This window comes from Copadichromis virginalis, linkage group LG18, assembly GCF_057382275.1.
Source record: "Copadichromis virginalis isolate Kocher_CV1m ecotype Utaka linkage group LG18, C_Virginalis_male_GT1.1, whole genome shotgun sequence".
In the NCBI taxonomy this organism is placed as follows: Eukaryota; Metazoa; Chordata; class Actinopteri; order Cichliformes; family Cichlidae; genus Copadichromis; species Copadichromis virginalis.
This window is the reverse complement of record NC_140635.1, coordinates 9,807,315-9,822,717: the sequence shown is the minus strand read 5'-3', so window position 1 is coordinate 9,822,717 and position 15,403 is coordinate 9,807,315. Positions and strand designations below refer to the sequence as shown.

Sequence of the window (15,403 nt, the reverse complement as noted above, 5' to 3'; positions counted from 1 at the left end):
TAAAATGGTCTTTCTGAAAATGCAAAAAGCTTTCAGATAGCTAATAAGGTTAGTGCTGTTCTATAATGAGTTTCACTTCTCTTGCCAGCAGTAAGCATATTCAAATATTTCAAATGGTAACTATATCATTTTGGAAGGACCTTCGTCTTTTGAAAAGTTCATAAAAGTGAGTCTTGGCAGAGACGTACGTGACAAATTTACAGAAAGCTTAGCACTCGGCATAGAAAGAAAGACACGGCAGGCACTTTCAGCTGGGTTTACTTTTGTCTTCTGTTGACAACAGCTGGCGACGTGGGGATTTTATTTTTATTTACGTTCTCTTTACAACATATTACAGTCACCAAAAGTCGTTAGTGGTTCGAAAATGATCACAAGCATTAAAATAAATGTAAAAAAATGTAAGAAGCTCCAGTCATTTCAAATGAAGGAATGTTATTCTGCAACTACGACTAACACGGTTCAAAATACATACAAAACGTGTGTTTAAAAGGCAGTTTTAATGCTGTTTGTCTTACGTCAGGTGTCTGTGTGGCTTTGCTGAAAAAAGAAGAAAACATTCTAACTAATCCATTTGACTGGATAGTTAAACAGCGACTAGTGAAACCAGTTATATCGATGTGGATTTTAGCACCTCCATTCCTGTTATGAATTTTAAAGAAACATTCAAGTCTACGCTTTCCACCCTGCATATTAAGCTCACCAATCGCAGTCCATCTTTGGCTCAGGGTTGGGGAAGGAGCACCTTTAAAAGAAAGCTCTGGGGGAAGAGGAGGCTCTATCTGTAGTGATACATATGGATTTTTGGCTGGGCTTAACACACCAGATAAGTCTCTTCCTCTAAAGATTTCTCCCACAGCAAGCACCTTCTCCCCCCATCTTTTTTTTTCCTTCCCAGCCACATCGCGCTGCATCTAGGGCTAACCAAACCCTTATCCACCCTTCATCTTCTCTCTGACTCCGCACAACAACCTTGATTTCCCTTCATCTTTGAATAAAACATACCATAGAGACAGCCACACAGTACCTTCCATAACACACAAGGTCAGAAATATGACATATTCCAAAGAGTTACATTACATTTCCTCCCTGCCTCCATAAACATGTTCTCCATGTGTTTTCTTGCACACATGTAAAAAAGCCTCAGAAACATTTGCTTTACTTGGGGTGACATACTGCTTTTGTTTTTTAAACTTCACATGTAATCTAATTTTTAACACTTTTAACAAGACACACATATACATAAAACACGCAATGGCGACCGGAAAAGAGCTAGCTAGATTATAAGTTTTTGTTTGGCGTCTTCAGTGATGACTAAAGGCGGATTTGTGCCCATCCGTTTCCTTCCTCTGGAAGTAGTGGGCAGAGGAGAACCTTTTGGCTTTCGAACCAGCAGAAAAAAAAGACAGTAAAGGGCCGGAGAAGAAGGGCTGGCAAAGGGACGTGCCCCTTAGGGAGGTGGTGCTTGAAGGGCAAACGAGAGGGCGTTGGTCGATCACTGGTGAACACGAAGGGAGGGGAGAGAGAGAGAGATGTCCATCACCGAGTTGAGAAAAGAGAAGAAGCAAGAGGAGGAAGGACAGAAGAGAGAGGAGCAGAGCATTGAGCTGTAGGCCTGGCAGTCAGATAAGGAGAGGCTTAAAGAGTGGAGTGGATTGTGTGTAGGCCTTTTCTGTGGGGGAATAATGCAGTGCAGACTCACTAACCGGCAGGAAGAGGAAGAGATAAAGGAAGTCAAAGACGTTAAGGACGGCGAGAACGAAACAGGGAGTTTAGAGAGAGGAGATGATTCTCAAGATGGGGGCTGACATGAAGAGCGAATAACAGAGGAGAGGAGACCGCAGAGGAGGCAGGGAGGGAGATGTAGAGAGAGATATCTTGTTACCAGCACACGCTAAAATAATTAGCCCTGGGTTGGCGAGGAGAAACGTGCAAGCGGATTAACTGGACCTAAAATAACTCTGAAGCTGCACCTCTTCCTGGTAAGCTCTTTTGTCAGACTCGTGAGAGCGTTCGCCAGCCTCGGGGGCCGTGACGTCATTCCAGGTTGTCAGTCCCCGGCCGTCGAGTCAACAGCAAAACAGCACAGCAGGGCCCCCACCACCACCACCTGCTCTGCTCGCCTCTCTCTTCCACCCCCTTCCCCCAATCTCCTGTCGTCTGAAAAATGTGCAGCTGTTACAGTAAGCCCGTACGCTCTTATAGGACCAGAAATAGCCACCTTTAGCCAGGGCAGGGACACAGCGACAACCTCCATTAGCTCAAATGTGAGAGGATTGAATCACCCCGAGCTCGAGGGCTTGAACCTCTATCTGCGCCGGCTGAGAGCAGGAATCATATTTCGCTCCCACTATCACTCTCCTGTCCCTCTCTGTCTCGCTTTTTCTCTGTCTAAAGTCCAGAGTGCACTCGCAGCTCCGCTTAGTGTGTGTGTGTCTGTGTGTGTGAGTGCGTGTGTGATTGAGTTGTAAACATTAAGCGGGGACATTCAGGGGACTCTAAACACGAGGGGATATCTTTCAGGTTCCTCTTAAGGAAGTTATGTACATAGTTAGGCCCTAAACAGTTTTACAGTTTGCCCAATGAGCGCATACAGGATCTCCGGCGAGGCGTCGTGAAAATTATTTGACACCATTGCCGCTGATATAGTGGGACTATTCTTACAGCCAGTGCTGTCTTGAAAGAGTAGAGATAATAGAAAATAATGGGGGTTGCATCAGGCTGGGCGGAAAAGGAGGGAGCAGACTAGAGGATTGGAGGCAGTCATGGAGAAGTCAGACCTTTATCTACAGGAGGAAGAAAAGAGGGAAGGGAGGTGAGAGAAAGAGAGAGAGAGAGAGAAACAGGATAGAGCAGTTAGCATATAAATCACTTCTGTAATTTGAATTAACAAGAAAGTCAGGAAATTCACAGTGAAAGGAGGAAGAAATGGAATAGGAGAGGGGAAGAGAAGGAAGATCAGTGTGAGGTGAGAAAGTTGGAGTTTGACATGTCGCCTCTGAAAAAAGCAAATTGGCTTGTCCCTGCAGCCAGGGCTTCGTGATGCGTATCGGACGCACTTGGAGAAAGCTCTTCTTTTTTTTTCGGTGGATAGGATCACAATGAAAGGAACCAGAAAGGCAGAACCCAGCGAGCAGCTTTTTAGATTTTGTTATCAAACCAAGCCGTCTTAGGGTCTCGCTTCAAATGGCATATCTTATGACCTGACAAAAGCACTCGGGGTGCTGGCTGGTGTAAGAGATTATCACGACATCTAAGATCTCAGCCAGTATAGCTGCGTTTATAATCATCAGCCTGTGACAGGAGCAGTTATGATTTGACTCATTTATTCAGGGACTCAGGTTAGCGTTGTGGGTTGAAAGCAGGTTTGTGGTTTCTCAATAGACTTCCCACTCTCTTATCTTCGATGGGTCCCCCACCTCCCTCTCTCGTGGTCTGTTATTTGAAGGTGAGCTGATTGGCGAGCCTGGAGAGGAAGCCAAGCGGTTCGGACCTCCCTGTCCCTCCTTCACCGCTGGGGCCCTCCTCACCATTTCTGCGAGTCAGCTCCAGCTCGATGGTCATCAGTACCCGACCCGAGCCCTCCTCTCCTCCTCCCCCCGCCCTCTCTGTTTTTCTGACTATGGTTCGCTGCTGCTGCTTGGGCTGGGCCTTCCCCACCGCCTGGCGTACGGGCTGGAGCAGCCGGTCAGCGAACCCGCCCCAGCCCCTCCCCGTATCCTATTTCTTATCCTTGCGTGACTCCTGCTTCTTCTTTTCCGAGGTGGCCGCCTTCACCTTGGAGGGGTCGGCGGGAGGCACAGGGCCCTGTGGGGGGAGGAGGGAGAGGGGAATTGGGGGGAGAACAGGGGAGGAGAGTCACTTCAGGAGGAAAGGAGCGTGAGGAAGAAGAGAGAAAAGAATGGGGGGGTGTGACACAGGTGTGTTAGAGGTGAGAAGATGAAATATGGGGTTAGCAGGATGGGTGGAAATGTGAAGAGGAGAGAGAAAAACACATTTAGGTGGAAGAGGAGGAGGAGGAGGGTGAGGAGGTAGAGAGAGAGTTCTTTTAGGGGAGGGGGTAGCAAGTGAGGGGGGGCGGTGTCCAGAGCTGTAAGGGGGTGACAAAACAGGTAACCATGCGTTAGGATGGGACCCAGTGGCAGGTAGGCTCCATACACCTGTGACAACTGAGTGACAATTGATGATTAACAAACAGACAAACACACACACACACATGCAGAGTAGATTTTGATTGGCTATTGAGCAAATATTTCCCTTGAATTATTTACATATCCAGTGTCTTTGAATTTGGCCTTGGTTTGTATGAATTAACTCTTTGCCGTCCTTGTCTCGGTCAAAAATAGATCCCTTTACTCTACCAGCCACATTCACCCATTCACTCCCACACATTCACGCAGTGCTTTTTATACTATACATACAGCACTTTTACTGTCACTTATCAAACACACATAAATGACACATCAGGTGCAGTTTCAGGGTTTTGAAATATCTCGCCCAAGGACGCTTTCGCATGCCGACTGAAGGCACCGGTGATAAAACCACCGACCTTCTCATTAGTGGACGATCTGCTATTCCTTCTGAGCCACCGCTGGATCCTTCAAAGAAAATGTTTACAAATGTCTCAAATTTAGCTGGAAAGTGTTTTCATCTAGGTTACATTTCAGTGCTGAACATTATTCCTCTGACTGGAGTTCACTACGGAGTGAAGACCTTTAGCTCAATGCGAGGAAGCCGTTTAAACACTGTTGAAAGTGCCGCTGCAGATGGAGCCGGGACAGTTAAACGCCACGCATTGAACTCTTTTTAATTATTTTTAAAAGAATGCTTTTTCATGATTAAAATCGAGACAATTTTGCTTTAAAGTCTGACTTTGTGACTTATAAATAATTATACTGTTGTCATTTTTCTTCTCCCGTTTTTATGTGTTTCGCTTGTTGTTCAAATACATAAATGGTGAAAATCCAATATGTTTGCACGACCCTATTGAAAAGAAATGCATCTCTTGGGGGGTTAGCCTGTTAAATATGAAACATGTTTTGATCCCAGACACGCTTCATTCGACCATTAAATACTAGATGTCTGGTATATGTTTTAGACTTTTACAGTTACACCAAGAACAGAAAAATTAAATCATTTCCAGGGTAGCTGCACTTTGAGGCACAGCATCCCATCACATTTAAAAAGGGCAGTTTCAGGGTCAGAGTGGCAACAGAAAATTAAATATTTCTGAAGTATCTAACTGAGCTACTGAATAAATAATAACTAAAGTGTGCAGGGGAATAGTCGTTATAAATCTTCAACACTGTTTTGCTGTAGCTGTGGTCAGGGACAGGCCTGCGTAATCTCTTAACATCCTCCAGGCCTCCGGTTACCCTTTGAGGGTTTGGGTTAAGGTTAAGTTATGCATCATAACAGAAGAACTGAGAGCTAGGTACACTTCACTTAATTTTTAAAAGTAACATGCTCTAGTTTGAGAGCACGCTTGTTTAACCTGTGGCTAAAACACACTCTAACCCTAAACCTGAACGAGCCAAACTCTTTATTTAGCTTCTGCTTATGTAACTTTGCAGTTTTACTGGCAGTCCTTCTGTTTATCGTTTGTGTGTTTTCTAAAAAAAAAAATCTCCTATAAGAAATCTATAAACGCAGGAGGAGGAGAGAGGGAAAATGAAGTAAAGTGTTGCTTCATTTGAGCACAACAAATCCAGGAGGAAAGACTTGACCAAGTGGAGATAAGGTCAAGGCAACACTTAACTTTACAATAACTGTATTCCAGTGCATTAACCCCTGAGTTAACCTATTGAAAACTATCACAAGCGCATGATAATGCTTTGATGGAGCCTAATAAAACTTTGCTCGTATGTAATGGTTTTTATAATGCCATTCCTTTTGAACCCCGGGTCAGCACAGTGTTGTCGTGTTACAGAGAACAGAGTGAAGAGGGAAGCGTGCCGGATATGAGGCTTTGAGACTGAAATACTTCTCCTCTAATACGTGAGGTTAGTCAACAGTGGAAAGCACACTAGAGGCGGTTTCTACCCACTGAAGCTCCCAGTAATAATACCCCGCTGATTGCATTACAAAATTTATCTTCTTTAATTACGCACTCTGCAGAAGCTGCACACACAGACGGCAGTTGAGACACACAGTGCAACCAACTCGACAAGGAAGCTGCAAGGGCCGTCCGGTGTCATTATCTTCGATCATGCTTACATTCTCTCATACATCACTGTATTGTTTACCATTATGCATCCCACGATAGGCTCGAGTTTTGCACTGCAGTGTTTTCCATAGCTTCCACGCTAACGACGGGCTTGCTTCGTAAACACACTCCAGCCTGCTTATGCAGAACGCAGTACCACCCTCGTTACAGGGGCTGCACACACTTCAAAGGAAATGTGGGTACAGTGGCAAAATAGGAGGGACTGGCGGGGAGGTAGATAGGTAGGTAAGGGGCTGCGTCCCGTGCTGCATACTAAAAAGAGAAGGTGACAGGTGAGGAGGGAGATTGAGAGGTAGATGAAGAGCGAGAGGTAGTGATTTTCTGTCTGGAACCAAAGCTGATCAGAACCCAGAATACTTGAGGAGGGAGAGGAGAGAAACTGGAACGGGAGAGAGGAAGGGGGCGGCGGGGCGTGGAGTGGAGGGTGAGGAGGCAATCGGCAGAGAGAAAGAGAGAGAGAGGGAGTTAAAAAAAATGAAAGAGCAAAGAAGGAGTTACAGATAGATGCTTCTCATGGTCAGCAAGGTAGTCGAAGGCATGGAGAGAAGAGGAAGATGCGACTGAAGAGTGGGAGACAGGGGACCGGATAAAAGGAATCTGAATGAGAGAGAGAGTGTGCGAGGGAGGGAGTGGAGTGAAGTGAGGCAATTGGGGAGTGGAGAAGAATGGGTGGGTTGTGTGTCTGTGTGTGTGTGTCTGTGCTCAGATCGATACTGAGTGCACTCAATTATCATTCCAGTACAGTGCGTGTGTGTGTATGCGTGTTCAATCCTGTGAGCTTTCTTATGTGTGTGGCTGCAGGGTAAAGTCCTCTTCCACAACTCCACCTAATGGGGAGTAGCGGGCACCACAGGGTTCCTTTGTCTCTCTGTCTCGCTCACCCTGTTGTTCACTTCCCTGCCCAAAAGCCTTTTTTGAGATTTGTAGTGCAAGCCCAGCAAACAGAGGAGCGACGAAGACGGCGATGCTGATGCAAAATTGTGTCATGTCAGCAGAGCCTCCTAATAAGGGCTATTTGATCAAACAACCACTTATGAGCGCACTGTAAACTCCCACGAGTCCTCTCTGTGTGTGGTGCAGCTAGAAGACCAGAACCAGCTCAGAGGAGCAAAATAAATAAATAAGCTAAAACACACTGGAGAGTGAGCTCAGATGGAAAAGCTGTTTTCGCTGTATATTTTTCTTCCAAGCAGAGACTTGCAGGAGAGTAACTGCAAATGACAACGTTGTCAAATATTTCAGTGTCCTTTTGGCGGCGAGTTATTTATTCATATATGCACTGTCATCCGCCGCAGGCACTTGAGAGCAACTGACTGCAGCTCAAGAATAACCTGACAATCATATGACAGTAGAAAGGAAAGAAGAAGACAGAAGGAGGAAGCGGGGCTCCGGGGAGATGAGAATGAGTGCACTTGTTTAAGGTAGGAGGAAGTCTCGGTCCTTACCGGTGTCGCCCTCTAGGTTTACGCTACAGGGGCAACATGGCGCACTCCGGAGCCCGCCACCGCTTTACAGTTTGCTTCTACCTGTGGCTAAATGACTTGCTGTTACAGTAACACCTTTGATCTCCTGCCGCGGATATCTTTACACGTCTCTCGTTTCAAAGCCGAGTCTTGATTGTTGAAAACGCCTTGAACTCAAATCCTTTGACTTCTGTCTCTCTATTTTTTTCTTTTTCTTTTTTTATTATCAGCATGCAAAGCATACAGTCGATTACAACCCTGCAGCCCCCACATTACCACAGAGTAATCAAACAGAACTTGCCCTGGTGCACAAAAGAATACAAGCCACCAAAATGTCTGATTAATCCACCTCTTGAGGCTATCGCACCCCCATGAGGAACAGAAGGGGGAAAAAATACACCAACTCCTTGGCGTGCAGCAGCGTAAAACCACTGATAACAGCCCAGACCATAATAGACCCCGTGATTTTCATTTGACTCCCAGTGAGCAAAATCAGCAGCTCCCGTCCATTTCCCCACTGCGAGCAATCATAGTCCCATTCAGTAAGGCAATAGCATTAGTGCCATAACCTGGCCTCGGCCATTTCACAGTCACTGGTTTGAGTTTTTCCTTCTTTTTTTTTTGTTTTTTTGCCCCGTAGGTGTGTACTGGCACCATAGTGTTAGGACGCCTCCCATCCCACCCCCGAGGGAGCTGAAGCAGTGGTGAGGACCACGAGAAAGAAAGGTGTGACGGTGTGGGCTTTAAAGCACCACGAACGCTGAGACGACACAAGAATTTAACAGCTTGAACACTGTTATTAGTGTTAGCGGGCCCGGCTTTGAATGGCATGTTATTTTGTTGTTGATATGTTGCTGAGAGGAGGAGCCGGCTGAGTGTGAGGGCATACTCGAGCTGGTTGGACTGGCATCGGGGGAATGCGATTAGGAAACTGTGCCATTATGCACTGTCATGTTGGATGTGTGCTATTGTGTTGCTGCACTGCAACAGAGGAGATGAATATTCCCTCTGACAACATGTTTCCTGAGCCCAAATACTCAAACACTGAATGCCATTGTAACCTCTCCAAAAGCACATCATTTTACTATTAGCGCCTGAATGTGACAGCAAACCAATCTGTTGCTTTTGGTGTTGTCGGCTGGATGTGTATATGCGCCGGTCTGTGTGTGTGTCTGTGTGTGTGGTGGGGCTGGAAGGAGGCAGAGGAAGAAGAGGAGCGGGGGCAGGAAGGAGAGGAAGAGAGGCATGTGGAATAAGTAGAAGGAGAAACTTGCCTGTCTCTGCTGTGAACCCTCTTTCTTTTTCTTGCCATGTTTGCTGGAGGGGACAAAAGAAAGACAATGTCAGGATGTCGAATCTATCTCTCCCTCCAGTGGTCACAGGGCTGCATTGCCTGGCAGCCATCATAAAGAACATCAACTTAATCTACTGGCCCTGTCTCAAGCACAGCCCCCAGGTGCTAGATGTGTTAAGATCTCATAAGACTGGAAGATTGGAAGGGTATAAGCAAGATGATGAATCTGTCATTTTCATGATCTAGTAGATAATCCACTCAGAAACCTTCACTTCACTACTTTTAATCATCTCGCCTTGGACCTGAGCAGTACTGTTTTTAGATTAAATCTAAATCGAGAGATCATTATCTGTGTCTTTACAGCTGACTAACTTCAATTTTAAACTCCGCACACCTAACCAAATCAAATCGTGGTACAGCAGCTATGCCAGCTTGGCCACGCAGGTGTCCATGCCAGGGATGGGCTCCGGCTTCAGCTCCAGTCCCTGGCAAAAACCCGACTGGCAGAGAGCCGCCGGCCACAGGCCGGGCACTGACCTGACACTGAGGCTGAAGACTCGGCGTGCCACCAGGAACCTCATCAGGTAGTAGATGACCACGATGAGCACCAGCAGGCCCAGGACCACCCCGATGATAGCTCCTGTGATCACGCCAGCCTGGATGGGCACTATGAGTGGACGAGAGGAAAAAGCAGATGAGGAAAGGTCAAAAAGGACAAAGATGGAAAAGTGGCAGTGGAAAGCAAATGCCAGGTTGAAGTCAGGAGTGTTCATAAGAAAAAAAAACGTGCAACGAACAAAAAAAAAAACAGTAAAGGAGATGGAAAAGAAACGATGCTGTCATTTGTGGGAGGAAATTGGTAGGAGAGGAAAGGGTAAACAAAGCTAAAAGGAAAGTGAATAAGAGATGAAAGCAGCAAAGAAAAGTAAAGCAAAAGATAAAATAAAGGTTGAATGAAAGATTAAAGATACCAGCACAGTGAAGGTAGAGAAGGAGATGAAGCGACAGAGAGATAAGGTAGAATAAAGGTGAGATCAGAGAGAGAGTCATGGTGCTGAGGGAGAAAGTGGAAGACGATGGCGTAGGGGATGGAAGAGAGAAATGGGAGGAGAAGCTGAGAAGGAGGGGGAGAGAAGAAGTGAAAGGGAGGCAGTGATAGCAATCGCAAATAGAGAAAGAGATAAAATTGTAATTGATTTCATTTAACGGGAGGTGCGAAGAATTCTAAATGAGGCAAAGCAACGACTGGTTTGAAGACAGTCGCTTGATTCGGATGAACGGCGAGAACTGAGATTAATTTCAGAGTTTCAAATGATTAAAACAAATGAGAACAGTTCACTTTCAATGGAAAAAAAAAGAATCACTGAAATATAGCATTCAGGGCGGGTGGGAATCTAGCAAGCAGGAATTTAATTTAGGAGACAAACCCCCCACAGGACGTCTCACCTTTCTCAAACACCAGCAGTCGGACACTGGAAGGCCGGCCCACTATGTCAGGGGGGTTCTTGGCGTCACAGGTGAAGGTGCCGTTGTCATTGAGCTCCAGGTTTTTGAGCAGGATGGATCCGTCACGGCGACCTGGGTTTCCCACAAACTCCAGTCTGTCTCTAAAGGGACCCTTGTTGTCAACGTAGGCAGCACCACCAGTGTAGTGGAAGATCTACAAAGGACAGTCAACACACTGTCACTCTGACTAATGCTGCATTTGGATGTTTAGTAAGTAGAGCAGCAGATCAGACCTGTGATTTCCTGCAATAACAAATTTTGCCACTATTTGTGTGCATTTTTAAAAAAATATAGAGATGCACGAAGCACCTGTCAGGGGGACACTCATGGAGCATTAGAAAAAAATAGGGCACAGCTTTTAAAACTGGCAAGCAGCTTTACACGAGGGCCAGAAAATAATATTCAAAAGCAGCTCCTGAGGGGTGTAGCAAATGTGACGCCAATTACTACCGCACGAAAAACATATACAACATTTATAACTAATATATGGTGGATAATTGATAACTGAGGGGGTTTGGGGAATTCCAGGGAGTGGACCAAATCCCAGTGAAACATATGAGCAGTCTATTGTTTTGCATTTATAACCTATTAATTATTAAGTCCATTCAGCGTGCTGCCATTACTGCAGCAGCAAGTCTACAGTCATTACCGCTGCCTGCTGACACTGACTGCGGTGACCTATAGATAGTTTAACTGACAGAGTTAGCCAGTTTACTGTTTCTGATGCAGACGTTGTGCTTGTTTGGTTGCCCTATTTAGAGGTTCTTATCTTTCCCAATAATACAACAGTAGGTTGGATTAAATTAGCCCATTCTTGATTTATTCCACCACCACAGCTCCCAGAGCAAGAGCTAGCTACCTGTTTCACTGTATTAAATTAAGCAGATGCACACTAATCACTGTGGTACTGCAGTTAGCCATGATGTTGTTACTGGGAACAAAGCACTTTTTCTTAATAGTTTTGGTCTGTTTCTTGTGCACATCTTGTGCTCTGCACACACAGGTTAATGTATATGGTCTCAAACCAGGCAGCTTACAGCTTATTGAAGGCTTGTAAATCTCACTCCTGCTGGACCAGCTTAAACTGCAGTATTGACTGCACAGTGTTGTCAAAGGTAGTTTTACATGTAAAGCAATTTAAAAGCCGGAAGCAAAGGAGAGCTTTGCATTTAGATGTCTGCATAGTGTCGTGGCTTCTGGTTCTTCTTCCTGGAAGAAGTGCCATGACTTTTAAAATGATGACACGCCGTCACCAAGTATCGATTATTAAACATTAAATGGTCACAGTGGCAGAATAAGGGTGATGCTCTGGATTTTACAAGGTCAAGGTCAAATGTGTCTTTCAAGGTTTCATCTATAAATAAAGACCTGAGGCCTGCGGTTGCTGTTACCAAGTCCCACGTGAAAAGAAGAGGACCTTTCATATGATTAACGTGTCAGAAATCAAGTATGACATTTTAAAGGGACAAATGCAGCGTGACAACAGATAGAGATATGAAACTGTAAATCTGTCCAGGCAGGGAAAGAAATGAGCGACTGAAGATAAGTGAGGAAAAAAATAAATAAAAGAAGAAGAGAAGTCTAGTTTCAAAGTGAGGCCACCGCGGGAGACAGATGAAGGCGAAGGAGGTGAGGGAAGGACATAATGAGAGAGGAGGGGAGGGACAAAGAAGGTAGAGCTGTGGAGGAGGAGATTAAGGGAGGTGGACAGAGGGAGGCGCAGTCAGGATGGGGAGATAGAGAGATTAGAGAGATGGCAGGATGATAAGGGCAGGGAGAGTGAAATTAAAGAGCAGGAGGCAGGTGATGCAGCGGGAGGAGTGGGGAGATTAGCAGAGAACGTTGCTTTTAGTTAGTGCAGATGTTAGAGTAAACTGAGTACTTGTGTATGATGACATTTCAGATATGCACAGTACTGCATTTGCTGGATTAAACATGGATTTGTTTTTGGATAACCGCGCTCCCTCAGTGCTCTACAAATCACTTTGTGAATTTTGGAAGACATTTAAAATACAGACATCCGAAGATTAAAGAACATCTCCCGAGAGAAATCAAATCGCGTGGCCTCCAAAAGAAAACCACACCTTCTTCCTATTATCGGTTTTCTCCCTTTGCTTGCTGTGTTTCACAGAGATGGTGAAAACAATAAAAAGTCTTTTGGCAGAAAATATAGACATTGTTGGCAAGTCTAAATTTCTGTCAGTGCAGCAGACTTGTGTACTTCCCTCCTAAATATTTATACATGACTTTGTGAATGTGAGAACAGTGGGAGTAAACAACATAAGAATGTCATTCATGCAAATAGCAAAAAAGGAGGGAAGGCTCTCCTGCTGCAGCCCGCTTTAGTGATTTACATCTGGCTCTTTAGCTGCCAAATGCTCCATTATTTCAACAGCTAGACGCTATCGTTGGCTGTCTGCTGTATAATTCTGGACAAGAGATGTTTTACTGACACAGCTGCATGCTGCAGATGAAAACAACACTGTTGTGGGCAGGGAAACAATGGCTTTATAGATACCACACTCGGTGACGTTTCGCTGGAGTTTCATCAAGCGCAGCTTTGATGCGACTATACTTGAATTGCTTGTTCCTTTCAAAGTAGCCGACCTATAAACACACAACCTTTCATTTTGCATAGCGTGTGTATATGTGTGTGAATTTGAGTATTACAGAGATGGAGTCCCGTGAGCCATCGGGCCTGTATGTCCAGGAGAAGGTGACGTCCTCCGAGGTCCAGCGCCAGGAGAAGAAAGAACAGGAGAGTCGGATGTCAGAGCCCACCAAGGCGTGCCGCTCCCAGCCAGTGTAAATCGCTATGGCCTGGGACTGCTCAGGCACTGGGAGACACAAAGCAGGTTTAAGTAGTTAATTCACACATAGAATAAAACTAAATATTCTGGGAGCTCATATTATTTTTGATACTATGAGCTGACCTTCAGGAATCTAAATCTGTAACTACAAAAACACATGTACATAGTTGTTAGTGTGAGCTGGTATAAAAAAATTAACATGCACTGTTTCTTAGAATACCTTGAGTACCTTTGTGAATATTTTTACACCTGAACTGTTATCAATAGACACAATGTAGTCCTCTTTTAGCATAATCCTAGGTGCATGCATATACATCCAGATAGTCACTGACAAACTGCACATTAAGTGGGGTCAAATGTGCCATTGATTCAGAGTTGCACTCAGTAAATATTTGGGTTGTCTCTGAAAGGGGGAGCTTCATTTTCTCCATTGGTATGGATAATGTTGGCCTAATCATGTGCACAGTTTATGGTTGAATAATATTTAATGACCTATGTTAATTCAGTCTTGGCTGCAAAAATCAATATTTTAACTTCCTCCAAAAATGCACTCAGCATCTCAAACAACTACCAAAGCCCCTCGGAGCTGCACAGCCTCGCCGCTGAGCAGTATCATTTTTTTTGTATTGTTCACTTTCCCTTGGACCGCGCCACCAACGAGTCACAGTATTCTCACTGCTGTATCAACACAAATGCCCTTAAGCACTCTGGAGTTTTCAACACCCAGGGAGTAAAGTTCGCAGCTTTCGCTGTGCACATCCTTGAGCGATAGCCAACCCCCGCAAAACTTGTCAATGAAATCACGCTTGACGTTTTTAATTAAAATTCCGACGGAGTTTAGAAAGCTGCCTCCTCGAGAGCAAAAACTCTCAGTTAAAAAGCTGCAATGCTGCTGCTCTTTAAAGTTACATGCTTGGAGACACCTGCTTCGAGAGAGAAGCACAGATGGACGGTGCTGACCCATTTACTGGAATGCATGCAAAAAGAGACTGAATCTTCTACAGGTGTACTGTTGGCCTTTTAGATTAAATCAATACAGCAAATGCCAAGATATCAATTAAAATGCTTTAGCTAAGTGTTAATCCAGTGTAGTGGGAGGTATTAGAGTGCACTCTGAGATTGATTCAGTATCAAAGCTATTAGACCTTTTTCATTGTCATCAAGTTTATTAGTTTTCAGGTAGCACAAAACAGACAAAAACCCACTTTGCCATATCCTCACATCAATAGAAAGATCATTTCTACATCATCACTTTCAGTAGATTAAGTTAAGTGTGAGCTTTTTTTGTTAGAGAAGTCCTCAAAAATGAAGTTAAAACTTTAAAAGAAGATGTTTTCTTTCATTTTTCCCCCCGTTTTTTTTTTTTTTTTTTTTTTTACCTATTCCCAGGAGGGCAACCGACGTCAGCGCCAAAAACGTCAGCATGGTCTCTGGCTTCTACGGAGCTCCCAAAAGACTGATGCTGCAGACCCGTCTGGAGTCGGTCGAGGAAGAGTCCCTCTCTGGAGGGAGCGTGAGTGGAAGGAGGAGAAAGAAAGAGGTAAAAGAGAGTGGAGGGGTGCAGGATGCCAGGACAGAGGGCTTCAAAACAGGACAACAACAGAAAACCCACTGTCCCAAGTTTTATACCCAACCACACCCCTCGTTCAGGCCTCAGCCCGGCCCATTCCTCCTCTCCTCACACTCCCCTCCTCCCGGCTCGCTCCATTTCCCTCTCTGAAATAAATGAGCGCATGCTGTCTTTTGAAGTGGAAAAGAAAGGCAGGTGACAGACACCTCCTCAGTACAGTAGTTGGTGAATTAATTGGATAAACAATAGGCAACTAGGGGCGAATTTGCAAAGTATGTGCGACATTACAGAGTGATGAATGTGATGTGTCACATTCAACCCTCACCTTGATGTGACTGAGCTGACAGGAGATGCTAATTAACACTTAGTGTGTAGGTGCAGGTAAAGGCGTGTGACGGGGACTCGCGACCATATGCGGCTGCTCTGTATGTGATCACTGCTCGCATGTTAGTATAACATGGAGAGATCCAGCAGAGAGGTCAGTCCAGGGCTCTCTCCTCCATCCCCCATGCCTCACCCCTCATTCTCCTCTCCTTG

At 45.1% G+C, this 15,403-nt stretch overlaps 1 protein-coding gene across 4 annotated transcripts; it reads right to left on the bottom strand.

The window, feature by feature from the left end:
• Window positions 1-252: 252 nt before the first annotated feature.
• Window positions 253-14,969, bottom strand: mpz (myelin protein zero). 4 transcript variants are annotated; one of them, XM_085439728.1, is made up of 7 exons: window positions 14,676-14,969; window positions 13,157-13,323; window positions 10,427-10,640; window positions 9,518-9,647; window positions 8,961-9,003; window positions 3,528-3,804; window positions 253-2,783 (listed from the first exon to the last, which is right to left on the bottom strand). In XM_085439728.1, the coding sequence occupies exons 1-6, from the start codon at window positions 14,719-14,721 to the stop codon at window positions 3,718-3,720; spliced, it is 687 nt and encodes a 228-aa protein (XP_085295854.1). In that variant the 5' UTR covers window positions 14,722-14,969; the 3' UTR covers window positions 253-2,783; window positions 3,528-3,717. The 4 variants fall into 4 exon arrangements, with proteins under 4 accessions (XP_085295854.1, XP_085295855.1, XP_085295857.1 ...); XM_085439729.1 differs by having other exon boundaries at window positions 3,775-3,804; window positions 14,676-14,965; XM_085439731.1 differs by lacking the exon at window positions 3,528-3,804 and having other exon boundaries at window positions 14,676-14,961.
• Window positions 14,970-15,403: the final 434 nt, after the last annotated feature.

What these genes read in the sequence shown, in the direction of transcription:
- mpz (XM_085439728.1), bottom strand. Translation starts at nt 14,721, where the DNA reads ATGCTGACGTTTTTGGCGCTGACGTCGGTTGCCCTCCTGGGAATAG. An exon ending in GCTCACGGGACTCCATCTCT is followed by an intron (nt 10,641 to 13,156) that starts GTAATACTCAAA and finishes TGTCCTTTGTAG; the next exon opens with ATCTTCCACTACACTGGTGG. An exon ending in AGGGTTCACAGCAGAGACAG is followed by an intron (nt 3,805 to 8,960) that starts GCAAGTTTCTCC and finishes CTCCCCCCACAG; the next exon opens with GGCCCTGTGCCTCCCGCCGA.